The sequence below is a fragment of the Colletotrichum karsti genome, assembly GCF_011947395.1.
Source record: "Colletotrichum karsti strain CkLH20 chromosome Unknown Scaffold14, whole genome shotgun sequence".
Classification (NCBI taxonomy): Eukaryota; Fungi; Ascomycota; class Sordariomycetes; order Glomerellales; family Glomerellaceae; genus Colletotrichum; species Colletotrichum karsti.
Window position 1 is genome coordinate 644,387 of NW_024065914.1, and position 12,731 is coordinate 657,117.

The 12,731-nt window shown below is 56.5% G+C and overlaps 3 protein-coding genes across 3 annotated transcripts; 2 read left to right on the top strand and 1 right to left on the bottom strand.

The window, feature by feature from the left end:
* Window positions 1-1,132: 1,132 nt before the first annotated feature.
* On the bottom strand, window positions 1,133-3,865 carry CkaCkLH20_05136 (uncharacterized protein; the record flags this gene model as incomplete). The annotated part of the gene is made up of 2 exons (XM_038887855.1): window positions 1,133-1,799; window positions 3,540-3,865. 2 exons carry the CDS (start codon window positions 3,863-3,865, stop codon window positions 1,133-1,135), a joined length of 993 nt encoding a protein of 330 aa, XP_038746897.1.
* Window positions 3,866-6,196: 2,331 nt separating this feature from the next.
* On the top strand, window positions 6,197-8,728 carry CkaCkLH20_05137 (microtubule associated protein; the record flags this gene model as incomplete). The annotated part of the gene is made up of 3 exons (XM_038887856.1): window positions 6,197-6,307; window positions 6,362-6,614; window positions 6,672-8,728. 3 exons carry the CDS (start codon window positions 6,197-6,199, stop codon window positions 8,726-8,728), a joined length of 2,421 nt encoding a protein of 806 aa, XP_038746898.1.
* A 1,686-nt stretch (window positions 8,729-10,414) lies between these two features.
* CkaCkLH20_05138 (uncharacterized protein) lies at window positions 10,415-12,568 on the top strand (the record flags this gene model as incomplete). Its single annotated transcript, XM_038887857.1, has 1 exon — window positions 10,415-12,568. The coding sequence occupies one exon, from the start codon at window positions 10,415-10,417 to the stop codon at window positions 12,566-12,568; it is 2,154 nt and encodes a 717-aa protein (XP_038746899.1).
* Window positions 12,569-12,731: the final 163 nt, after the last annotated feature.

Consider the following 12,731-nt stretch of genomic DNA (forward strand, 5'->3'; position numbering starts at 1 on the left):
TTTCTACCAGCAGAGCCGATGCTGCTATTCATTGTCCGTCATGGTTCCATGTGATATAGTTATTTGAGATCTTTTACTGACAAGAGTACCCTTACATTGTGGCGTATTTGTGGCTATCGCCCGCCGTATGAGTCTGCGGCCGAAATTCAAATTCAAACAAGCTATTCATCGTCCGGGAGTCCGTACGTGAAGGCCTCCACGGTCGTTTCTCCTTGCAATGGCATAATGTGAGTTGTAAACCCTTGTAGGAAAGGTATTAGGAGCCTGTCTAAACAAGGACTCAACTGCTAAATTCGCATGTGAGTAATACCTGTCTCGTGACTTGGCATCGGTTGGGAAGACTCCGCCGTGGTAGCAGTTGGCTGTGATCCAGAGCATTCGCGATTCGACAAGCAGATGGTTTCTTTCACCTGCGCAACCGCGGGGGTGTATTGCCATGTCTCATCCGCAACCGAACTCTGTAGACAGCCCATCAAAAGCATCTTATGCTTTCTCGCGCCGCAATTCTCCCGACTTCAAGGCCTTGCGCGCGTCTTGAAAAAGCGGTGGTGAACTCGTCAACCTGTGCTTAAACTGGACGTGTGGCACTAATCCACAAACAATTCGTCGTTCGCGTCTGTAGTAATACCGGAGATCAATACGTCGGAGTATTGTTCTGGTCAAGTCTGTGGTCTTTTGATTTGAATGATGCTCTTACGTTAAGTCGAAGTCAACGGGATGGGATGGGTGATGTGTCTTGTGCAGTGTGAGCTGTAGCCGCGACTTTTGGTCATCGAGCCACATCTTGGGTGCGTGTACCTTACCTTACTTAGGGTAGCCTTTTTTTGTCCCCCTTTCAGATCCAGTATCGTAATCACTGTGTGCTCTAAAAGTTGACCGCTTGCCACGTTCGGGTAAGAAAACAGTCCATATTTAGCTGTAATAAATGCAATATGCCGCGCAATATAATATAGCTACCCTTATAATATAGTTATTAATACCTCACTATACCTAATAAGATATATTTAATGTTTAATATTCTGAAAGAATAAGACTCTATCCTAATAAGCTTCCTAGCGTGCTTAGCGGCGTGTGAATAGCCTCACTATTGAGGTCGAAGGGGTTAAGACCTTGATGAGGGGTGCTGGTATCTTCAGCTGTAAACCCGACCGTCCTTCTGCCAGCTCAACGGAATCAGATTGCCGACAGTGCCCAAAGCAACCTCTCCGACGTCATCCTGGGACTTGACATCGCCGACGCAGACTCTGACGTGCTTCACTCGTCGCGCCTGCTCGATCCCGTCTTCCATGGACGACGTCTGAGGAAGCTCGGCGTTGGGGTTGCTTCTCAGGAAGATGGTCGCTCGGTCCAGCACGTCTGGCCCGCGCCTTAGTGCGCCGAGTACGGCGGCTGCTACACCGGCCGAGAGCATTGACAACGAGGCCACGACGAGAACGATGAGCCATGGGATGTCGGTCCTGGTCACGATTCGGTCGGGAGTCCTCGTCCCCGTTGCGTTTTGCCGGAGGACAACATCATCGATTGAGTCTGGTCCACCGTATGTGAAGTTACCAATTCCGCTCCGAGGAGCAATGTTGACGATCCAAAAGGTGTTTAGGAGCTGTGTGAGTTTCTCAGAGAAGTCGCGGTCGCTGATGGGATAAATATCACAGCTTTGGAAACTATGCCTCTCAGATGTCCGGAAGACCGGTGCGATGTATGGCGAGTCCGGATGGGTAAAATAACACTCGATCGGGGTTGAATAGGGATCTTCCGCCCATCGATTGTTCCACGGACTGTTGGAGGCGTTGACGAATCCGCTGAGAAACGAATGAGTAGCGATGATAAAGGGTTCTTTATACCACGGGGCTCGAAGGCCATCGAGTACGGTTCTGAGGGTAATATTCTGAGGTGTTTCGACCGTCCTTATGCGTAGGCTTCGACAGGTCAAACCCTGGCAGGAAATCTCTGCTTCCACGTATGAAGTTGTCATGTTGCATGTCGCGTTGGTGACACCCCTAGCAGTAAAGGAAGTAAAGACCAACATCGAGGTGTCCGATTTCGGCTCGGCGTAACTGCCGCGGCGATACCCCGCGGCAAGGGTTTGGCCGTTTGTCCATTGGGTCATGGATTGAAGCTCTTTCTAACCGTTTTTGACATACGGAATTCTTTCCTCCTTCTGTTCTCTGTAGCTCACGGAACAATTGCTGTACATATAGGAGGTCTTCAAAGAGAAGCTGTAGTTGAAACCAGGCGAGAAGCCACCCATCGGTGTTGATGGGAGTCCCGAGATTGAAGAGTAAACGACACTTTCGTCTGAAGCTATGTCATATCACCCATTCGAATCTGCCTGGTTGCCCCGTCGGACAGCTTCAATGAGAGGTATTTTGATGTTGCCGGATGCATCCTGAGGTGATGTCTTGATGGAACGGCCAAGGCTCAACAGCTGTCGAAGGTATGAAGTCCATCGCTCGTAGCGTCGCTTGTCCCCCCAGAGGAGATAAAGCCCAGAATCCGATGAGCAAAGGGGTGAGAACGTTGACGGTGCGCAGCACAACAGGCGTGGTAAGAGTACTAAACACCGTGCGGCTGCAGAGGTTGCTTGAGATGAGGATCTGGCTCCTGGGTTGGAAGCTGTGAGCAGGTGCTGTTTTGCTCACCGGAGCTGGACGAGTCTTGTTTGTTATCTGAGTCCTCTGTAGAGATTGGTGCCACTGGCTACGGTGAGCCAGGAGAAGTAGGAGTACGCTCAGGAGGTTGCATTCTCACTGAATATGCGGAATGGATAACGAAGTCTGTCGTCCTATTCAACACCTTCCAAGTTTCAAGACCACGGTCCGAGATAAAATACAAATGAGGCATGAGGCAATCGCAACGGTGTGAAGGCGGTTTACGCCTACCAGGCTGACCACTCGTAACGCAGAAATCCAAAGTTGAACATGCTGTTCATGGCTACACAGCATCTTGGAGTATGTCTTCATCATTCATCTCCTCTTAGTCTTGTACGATTGGCTTCAGTGCGTGATTGCGCCAGCGGCGGTCTGTAAGGCAGCCAAATGGCTGGGCAGCACTGTCATGCATCCACTCATGGTGTAGCGTACGGTTTTGAGAGCCTTACAGTTGAAAGAGAATATAATATGGTATTTTACGATGCGTACCGTAAAACATGACGGCCGCGACGAAACAACCAGAAACCTCCCAGTGAATGCGGGGATGCCCATCGGAATTAAGCGATTTGCAAGATGAGAGAATCGTAATCGGGATACGTATGTCGAAAGCGTCCTGAAGAGGAAGGTGAATTAAACCTGCGGACGAACCATTAATCCTGCTCCCGCGAGTAGGTGGTTGGCCGCCGCCGCCGTCGACCCTGGGTATCCCGGTCCGCGAGAGTTTGGCGCCGACACATATTACCTTACCCCGAAAGTTATCTACGACCTCTCACCTGAATCGAAACTCCTCACACAACACATACTTACGCCCTCTCTCCTCTTGTGTGTGTGTATCCTGAGAGGCCCTTTTTTCGCATACAGTGGCCGCGTGCGTGTCGCCCGCAAAGAAACAAAAAAATGAGCACACCCGATCCGGAGTCCAGCGGGCTGAGCAACGGCGCCCAGGCGGGTATCGGCGTCGGCGTGGCTGTCGTCGTCGTCGGGCTCGCGACGGCGGCGTATGTGCGCCGGCGACGCAACATCAAGAGAGGAGGAGGAAGAGGGAGAGGAGGGGCTGCGCAGGGCGGCTCCGGGGCGGAGGAGGGTGATGAGATGGATGTCGAGTTTGTGGAGAAGGGGCCGCGGAGGACGGATGGGCCTGTTATTTGCGAGGGAGGGACTTGCAGTAAGGTGCGGATGGTGGGGGCATGAGTTGGATGGTCGTGTGGGAGCAGCATCGTGGATATGCTGTGGCGACTTCAATTTTACGGTAACGTGAGTGTTTCCCTTTACAGCTTTGTGGGTGTGTTTTCTGACCTGGGTGGTGAGGTAGCGGCGTTCGGCGGCGAATCTTGGTGTATTGGGTTCTTTGCGATGGGCGTTGTGAGGGAACGAGGATGGCAGATTGGCAGGTAGCGAATACAAAGGCCTGTGACCTGCGAACAATGAGCACAATGGGTATTGTGATGGGTGACGGAGAATGGAAGTCGACGATGTGAATGTTTCGGATGGCGTGATGACTGAACCAACAAGTCAAGTTTGTAATCCCCGTCGATATGGCGCAGCTCCGCGCCTCATATTATCACCACCAGCCTCTCAGTCAGGACAGGCATCCATCATTGCCTCGTGTGGCTGTGGTAGCAAAGACCGGGGGTCGAAGTTGAATCGGTCGATCTCGGAGAGAAAAGATGGCTAACCCAACAGATTTCGCCCTAGGCAACGGTCGTCGTGGGCAGATATTGGCGACGATGACGTCGCGTACGAAGCACAGACGAAAAGAAATGGCGGGAATTCCATGGTACGGAACACGCCAATATCTTGTATCTTATCAAAATATCCGATCCAGAAGCCGGTTAGCGTGCGGCCTAAGCCGTGCCGGGTTGAGCTGGGCGGGCGAGGAGAAAAAAAAAAGAGGGCGAAAATGTGCGGAGATCAATGGAAACTGGCTTTTTTTTGACGGGGTTGGTTTGCGAAGATTTTCGGGCGGGAGAGTCTGGGGGAAGGAAAGGAGCATGGGCCATCGAGTTATGGGGCTGCCTTTGTCTTCGTTTTCGATTAGGTGTTTCTATTTCGATTCATGACGAGAGGGCAGCCAACAAACAATCACTGAGAAGACTCAAACAAAACAACCTGAGCTGAACAATGGACCCAACAGATTGACAAGATTCAGAAAAAAAAGCAACGAGGCCGTCCAATGGCAGGACACGTGTGCGAGGGAATCGCCAACAACACAATGCAGGCGAAGCAAGGTTTCCGGCCGTCACCACGGTGAAGCTGAGAGCTACGCGCCCACACGCAGAACGGGGCCTCTGCAAGGGTTGGAGGAAACATGGGATGGGAAAGAGCCGAGATGAGCAGATCGGTTTCCTGCTTTTTAGGCTCGTCTATTCCGTCAGAATTGGGAGAGTTTCTGAGGTGAGGGGGCTGGGAAGGTGAAGAGGGGGCTCCATCTTGGTGCAGGGCAGAATCCAATGCGATGCCATGCGAGCCACTCGACTCGTGGCCTGGCTGGATGACTTGCAGGTGATAGTCCCGATGGATTCGGATTGTGAGTGGTGATGATGGCCCAGTCAACGCGGGTTGAGCCAATGTAAACAAACCGTAGTCGGGGCTTAATGTCGGGCTACTGCGGGTGACTCGTTGTTTGTCCAAGTGTTTGCATCGATCGTCTGCAGCGAGGACAAAGTCAAAATGTTTCTGCGAGAGCCTCATCGACCGCATGGCAACCGGAGGCTCATTGCACTCCCCATCCTCCACCAAGGAACTATCATCATCGGAACCAAAGACCAAGGTCCATTTCTTGAGGTGTCAGCCTCCTCCTTTCGTCTTACTTAAGATCCCTGAACGAAGCTGGAAGCCTGACGCTGACAGACAGGCGACAGGCCGCTAGAAAACCACCCACAAGGGAAATGGACGGCCAATGGCGGGGTAGCTCTTCCTGAAACCCACCAGCAACATAGCCCTCCGTTTGGCTGTTGCCCCTGGCGACGGCCCCACCTCGCCAACCAGACAAGGCACACCCGCTAAATTTGACCCATCACAGTAACCCGACCACCCACTCGCCTCTGCCTCACCTTCACCTTTCATCGCTCACTTGATCCTCAATCTTTCACCTCCTTCCTTCACCCTTCACTCTTTCCCGACATCACGACCACACGATCACGACTAATCGCAGTCTCTGACAACATAAACTCCAGGAACAACAAGATACCACGGAGACTGCAGATTTCCCTACGTCGCTCTTTTTTTTTTTACCGCTTTCGTTGGACTTTTGTTTTCTTTGTGACCGGACAATGCACCCCGTGTCGCAAGTCTCTCGGTGACCACTCGAGAAAGTAAACAAATCCAACCAAGAAAAATAAAAAAGACCCGACAATTACCGCCGCATCGATTCCCCGCCGCGTGAATAGCATCAACATCAACACCCAACACCAACAGCCTTTGCGCTGCACCCGCTCTTTTTTTTACCCCCACGATCATACCTACCTAATCGATACCTTTGTTCGCGATACCGGTCGACATTTTCCCACTTTATTTCCTTGAGTGTTATTTTGTCGACCCCGTTCGCCATGGATACCAGTTACCTGTCCCAGCAGGTCAACACCATTATCGGCCAGCTGCACGGCCTGTTTGACGAGATCGGTGTCCCTAACAATGACCGCGAGGCGCGCGAAGCAGACGTATGCCATGTTCCCGGCCGATCGAATCCGCTTTTGTACTGACATGTGTCGCAGCTCTTCGAGGCGCTGTCCAAGACCCTGACTGACCAGGTCCGCCATGTCACCAACGAAAAGGAAGAGATGATCGAGGAGGCCGAGCGCATGATCAACAACATCCGACAGATGGAGGCTTCCATCAGCGGACGCCGCGACCGCGACGACAACGACATCAAGATCACATATCCCCTTACGCGCTGCTTGAAGGGCCTCAAGGACAAGCACATCCAGATCGCGAGGTTGCACAAGGAGCGTTTCGCACAGGTCAAAAGTGAGTTGGCACGGCAGCCGCGACGCAACCCTACAGTGTACTAACCAGACCGCCCAGAACTCGTCGAAGCCCTCGAATCGTACTCGTCGCATCTTGAACCCACCTTCGTCCAGATCCCCCTGCCCCCGACTGGCCCGAACCAGTCCATCCCGCCCGACTTCGACCTGTCGCCCGCGTACGTGGAGAAGCTCGACAACGAGTTTACGAGAGTCTACGAAGAGTACAGCCGCCGCGTCGCCACGGTCAAGGCCCTGTGCGAGCACACCATCCAGCTCTGGGCCGAGCTGGGCACGCCTCAGGCCCAGACCGACGGCGCTATCGTCAAGTATTACAGGGATGCGCCCGAGCAGCTGGGTCTGCACGAGGAGGACATCGCGCGCCTCCGGGCGAAGCGCGACAAGCTGTCCGACGAGAAGAAGAACCGCGAGAAGCGCCTGAAGGATCTGCGCGCCGCCGTGGAGGCGCTCTGGGAGAAGCTCGAGGTCGACATGGGAGAGCGCAAGGCCTTCCTGAACAGCAACCGCGGCTGTGGCGTCCGTCAGATCAACGAGTTCGAGGACGAGTTGGCGCGCCTGAACGAGCTCAAGCGACAGAATTTGCACCTCTTCGTCGAGGATGCCCGGTGCAAGCTGCAGGAGCTGTGGGACGCCCTTTACCTCTCCGAGGATGAGATGCTCGAGTTCACGCCCGCCTTCTCCGATGTGTACAGCGACGCCCTCCTGGAAGCCCACGAGCGCGAGATTGCCAGACTGGAGGTTCTCAGAGAACAGCGCGCACCTACCCTCGCACTTATCGACAGGCACAAGAGTCTCACCAGCGAACGCGATGAACTTGCGGCATCGAGTCAGGACGCTTCCCGTCTGATGATGCGCGGACAAAAGGGCGAGAGACGCGACCCGGGCAAGCTTCTCAGGGAAGAGAAGATGCGCAAGAGAATCGCAAAGGAGCTGCCCAAGGTGGCTGCCGAGCTTCGCCAAGTCCTGGAACGCTTCGAAGACGAGTATGGGCGCCCTTTCCTCGTCCATGGCGATAGATACCTGGATGTTCTTGAGGCCGAGGACAGACCGGCACCGGGACCCAGATCCAAGACGCCTGGCGCTGGACAGATGGCGTCGGCAACCAAGCCCAGAGCCGGTCACAGCCGCTCGAATAGTACCACCGCTGCCGTGAGACCGCCTACTCGACAGGGAGCCAAGACACCGGTTGGCCCGGCCCCGACGAACAAGCGCAGTGCCAACAACATGAACGGCGCATCTCAAGCCAGGCCGTTGTCTGCTCACATTATCAAACCTCCCGGCAGTCCCCGCCCAGAGTCCTCTATGGGACAGATCCGCAGTAACCACGGCACCCTCACAAAGCCTCCCGGAAGCCCTTCGAGGATTGCGCGCCCTCCACTTACCAACCTGAAGTACGGAAACAACTCACCTGAAAGGATACAAAGACCCGAGTCGAGGATTGCTGAGTCGAGAGTCGATGCGTACGCGACTATACGCGGCGCACCGCCGCTGCGCGCTCCACCACCGAAGATGCGCGATCTCCATGCTATGGACCTCGAGACATCGAACCACGGCTACAGGTCGGCAGGACTGGGCGGCAGCATCGTGCGCCAGGTCGAGCTGGAGGATGTGTACAACGACTGCCAACAACCGCGCCTGAACCGGGCGAACTCGACGCTGTCGCATACTTCCCACGCATCGCACGCCTCCCACAACTCCCACGCCTCCGCGTCATCACACCAGTCCCAAGGGTCGTCCCAGTATGACTTCTCGTCCTCCGTGATCAGACACCACCCGTCGTCATACTCGCAAGCGCCGCCACCCCGCCAGATCTCCAACTCGTCGACCGGCTCCAGCAACATCACGGGCTCGGAGAACTGGGAGACGTACGACGACGCCAGCGAGCCCGAGCAGGACGCGACGGACACGTACTACGCCAAGGTGCGCGCCGCCCGCGGCAAGCGGTTCGAGCCGGAGTCGGGGTACCCGGCGGCCGTCGACCCCAAGAGGCAGCAGCGCGGGTTCCCGACGCAGGCGCATGCCGGGAATGCGTTTGCCGACGCGGAAGGGAACCGCATCATCTCGGGCAGCGAGTGGACCGACGAGGACGGGTACTGAGAAGAATGAATGAAACTGTCATGAGCATGAGCCGAAAATGTCTGCTTCTTCGTCCTATCGTTAAAAACCGCTCGTTGCCTGCAGAAAGATTCTTTTTTCTCGAAACCTTTCTTGATGATAATGTCGGATGATTATGCCCCTCCCCCCCCCCCCCATCATGTCTGGAACGATCAAAGTCGACGACTCCCTTTTTTCGCGACGCATCTGTCTTTTCAGCCAAACGAAAAAGGCACACCGAGGATTCTCTCTCCCTCTTCCCCCAAAAAAGAGCCGTGTCTTCCGACCGGCTGCTTTAACTTCGCTTCTTTTCCCTGTGTCGTTATTACTTCTCCCGGGGCATCCGGATGCATGGAGGGAGCGGAGGAAAGGAGGCCAATTTCATCCTTCTCTTCGTGCGTACCGGGCCGGCCAACTGGGTTCTTTGTGTTTGTTGGATTCTGGAGGAATATTTTTCGGGTTTCGGGCTCTCATCGCCCGCCCAGGCAGATGGGGGCCGTCGTTCCCGGTTGGACATACCCCATTCGGAGGAGAGAGGAGGTGTCGTGTCGGTGATACCTAATTGAATTGGAGGGAAAGGGAAGGAAGAGGGAAACAATTGGAGTTTTTCGGCTTGCGTTGCGTTGCTTGCTTCTCGACAACAGGAACGACTCCTGCTTTGTTTTTTTATTTTCTCTTGCTGTCGATATTTCTGCTTTGGTTCTTTTTTTAAGCCAGCAAGGATCAGTAGGTGTTTTAAAGTTAGTAAAAATGGGTGATGCGTGCATCATATATATCCTTACCCTGCGTTGTGTTTTCGTCATTTGTGAGTGAAGCCGAGGATGCCGAGTCCGCGCGGTCAAGTGATGTAAGAGAGTTGGTAGAAAGACATGAGGCTTTGGCGGAACGCCCGGCGGACGGGAACTAAACTAGACAAACGAGCAAGTGGGAGCTGTCAAGAGTCGGAAGGAAACGTCTGGACTTTATTAGAAGCAGCCGCGTTCGGTGGCTTATTCAGGGCAGGGCGCAGATCCGCTATGACGCCGGTGATGTCGAGATCTTCGGTGGTTGTTCCCTGGTGGTGTTTTCCCCAAATCCGGTGCCCCATTAAAACACTATGAAGCTGCGTCATGCACAAACTCTCCACCTGCTCCAATCCCTTCCCCCTGGCTGTGGAATTCAGGGGGGATTCCTCGTACAGAGTGGTGCCAAAATGCACAATGTCTCAGCCTTACAGGTGCGTGCTGTGCTGTGCTGTGGAATGTGGACAGCGATGGACGGGACGTTTCTTGGCCTCCACTTCTCAACGGGGCGCAGCGCATGCCGTGGGAAGGACGGGAGAGGTAGGTCACCGGGCCACCCGTTCATCTCGTCGTGCCTTTTTTCCGCCTGTTTCTCTCTCTTCCCCGAATTCATCCCATCAATTTTCTAAGGTTCTCCGCAGGGAACCTTGTAGGTTAAGGTAGCTCACTCAGCAAATTTCGATTGTGGCTGCCGCGGTCGTTGATTATTCTTCCACTTTTGGCCGAATACGAGGTCTTTTCTGGTCTTCATTCAATCTACAAAGACGGCCTTGTTCGAAGAACGATCTCTTCCGTCCTTGAATCGACTTTTGACGATGAGCACCTCGTTCGAATAAATACCATTCCCGTACCCTCCGATGCAGAAGCTCCCCCTCCCGAAAACGACTCCATCCCGCGGCCGTTCGCGATGATGACGAACACCCCACACCAGCACCACCACCAGCACCGCAACGGCGGCGCCTCCGACGCGGCCGCGGCGTTGAAGGGCGCGAGCCTCGCCTTCAGCAAGACCAAACCGAAACCCATCCCGCCGCCGAAACCATCCTCCTCCTCCTCTGCCCTCGCCCCGCGAACCCTCGACCGCAGCCTCAGCACGAGCCCGATCCAACGGCAGCACACCGGCGCCAGCGTCGCCACGACGACCACCACCACATTCGGCAGGGACGGCACGGCGGAGATGCGGGACCGGTTATCCTCGTTTCTGGCCTCGAGTCCCTCGGCGGCATCGCACCTCTCGCCGCACGCGCGCGTGGATCCGAAGAGCCCGAGTTACATAGCCGCGGCGCTGGCGGCGTCAAGGAGCGCGTCGCCGAGTCCGCAGCCGCAGGCGAGTCCGTCGGCGTTGACGCCCGCGCAGGTGAATCAGTTGCAGCAGATGCGGGAGAGCGCGAGGCGGAGGGGGGAGGAGAGTGAGGACGAGGATGGCGGGCCTGATACGACGTCGATACCGGCTGCGAGGAATCTTATTGGGATGTTTGAGAGGGCGGAGGAGGATGTCGATCCGGTGAAGAAGAGCGGGGGGGATGGGAGGAGGCCTGCGGTTCGGACGATGACGCCGGAGAGGGAGATGAGTCCGGCTAGGGCGAGGGCGTCGAGGATGGAGGAGAGGCCGGCGGGGAAGGGTCCGGTGTTGAAGACGAAGCCTAGGATGAAGACGAGGCCGGTCACGCCTACGCCTGTTGCGGAGAAGGGCGAGGAGGGAGGGAGGGAGCTGGTGAAGAAACCTGTGCTGAAACCGAAGAAGTTGCGGCCGGTTACGCCTACGCCGGGTGATGGAGGACCACCGAGATCTACCAAGCCGGCTGTATCACCAGCCAAGAAACCCACGCACAAGAGGACGGAGTCGGAGCTGTCGGTCCAGACGATGAGGCCACCTGCGAAGAGCTTACAGCCTGCTGCTGAAGTCAGGAAGAAACAGTCACCACCGCGTCTGGCGCCGAGCGCCCAGCCGAAAGAACCACCAGCTGCCCCTGAACCGCGACGGTCGCGACCGCAAGCCAAGCAGGCCCCTCCGAGCTCGCCGCCGATCCGGAGAGCTCAGACAGAGGTTGTCTCGCCCGAACCGAGACGACCGGCTTCGAAAGCCAGAGTGCAACCGCCGACGCCCCCGCAGCCCCGCGGCACTGCTGCAAAGTCAAGAGACCCGGACGGCCCGAAGCTGGTCAAGCCGAAAAGCATGGCATCCGTCTATTCCCAAGCTCCCCTCCAAGAACCGTTCCTCCCACGCACCGAGATCGCTCGGCCTTCCACTGCCGATACGAGTTCATCCAACGATACCTTCGTGTCCGCCTCCTCCGGCCTGACGGCGGTGCCGGACCACACCCCGGCCAGGCCGCCCACCCGCCAGACGCCCTCCGCGCTCAGCACGCCCGGCCGCTCCTCCGTGAACAGCTCGCCCACCCGCACCACGCCCCGCCGCACCCCGGCCTCCTCGACCGCCAGCCTGCCGCTGAACTCCCTCTCCAACGCCATCATGGCCGGCTCCCTCGCCGCGGCCCGCCTCACCCCCTCCAACACGGGCAACTCGACCCTCTCCCCGCCTCCCGCCCTCCCCAGCCGTACCAAGTCGCCCCGCCTGCGCCAGACCCTGCGCCAACCGCCGTCGAAATCGGACGACGACGAGGACGACAAGATGCGCAGGAAGAGACACCAGCGCGCCAGCAACAAACACTCCCACGCCGAGGGCGCCCGGCGCCGCTGGCGCGACGAGATCTCGCTCCGCGAACGCCGCCGGTACGAGGCCGTGTGGGCGAGCAACCGCGGGGCGTTGGTCTCGCTACTACATCATCAAGTGGACGTGCCGCCGGACGCGGCGGACTGCGTCGTCAACGTGGTGGCGCGCGAGATCTGGCGCCGCTCGCGGTTACCACCCGAAGAACTCGCCGAGGTCTGGGACCTGGTGGACCGCGGGGGGCGCGGGATGCTGGGGAAGCAGGAGTTCGTGGTCGGCATGTGGCTGGTCGACCAGAGGCTCCGGGGGAGGAAGATACCGAGGCGGGTCGGGGCCAGCGTGTGGGATTCCGCGCAGGGGGTGAAGGTGCTTGAGCCGAGGAAGAAGTGATGGATGCATTTTTTCAGGAGTAGGAGTAGGAGTAGGAGTAGGAGTAGGAGTAGTAGTAGGAGGAGGAGTAGTAGTAGCATGGAGGTTAGCTAGCATGGCATTGCGTCGCGTTTTGCTTGCATTGATACCCCCCACACCCCCAATCACCTCGCCTTACTGGGAA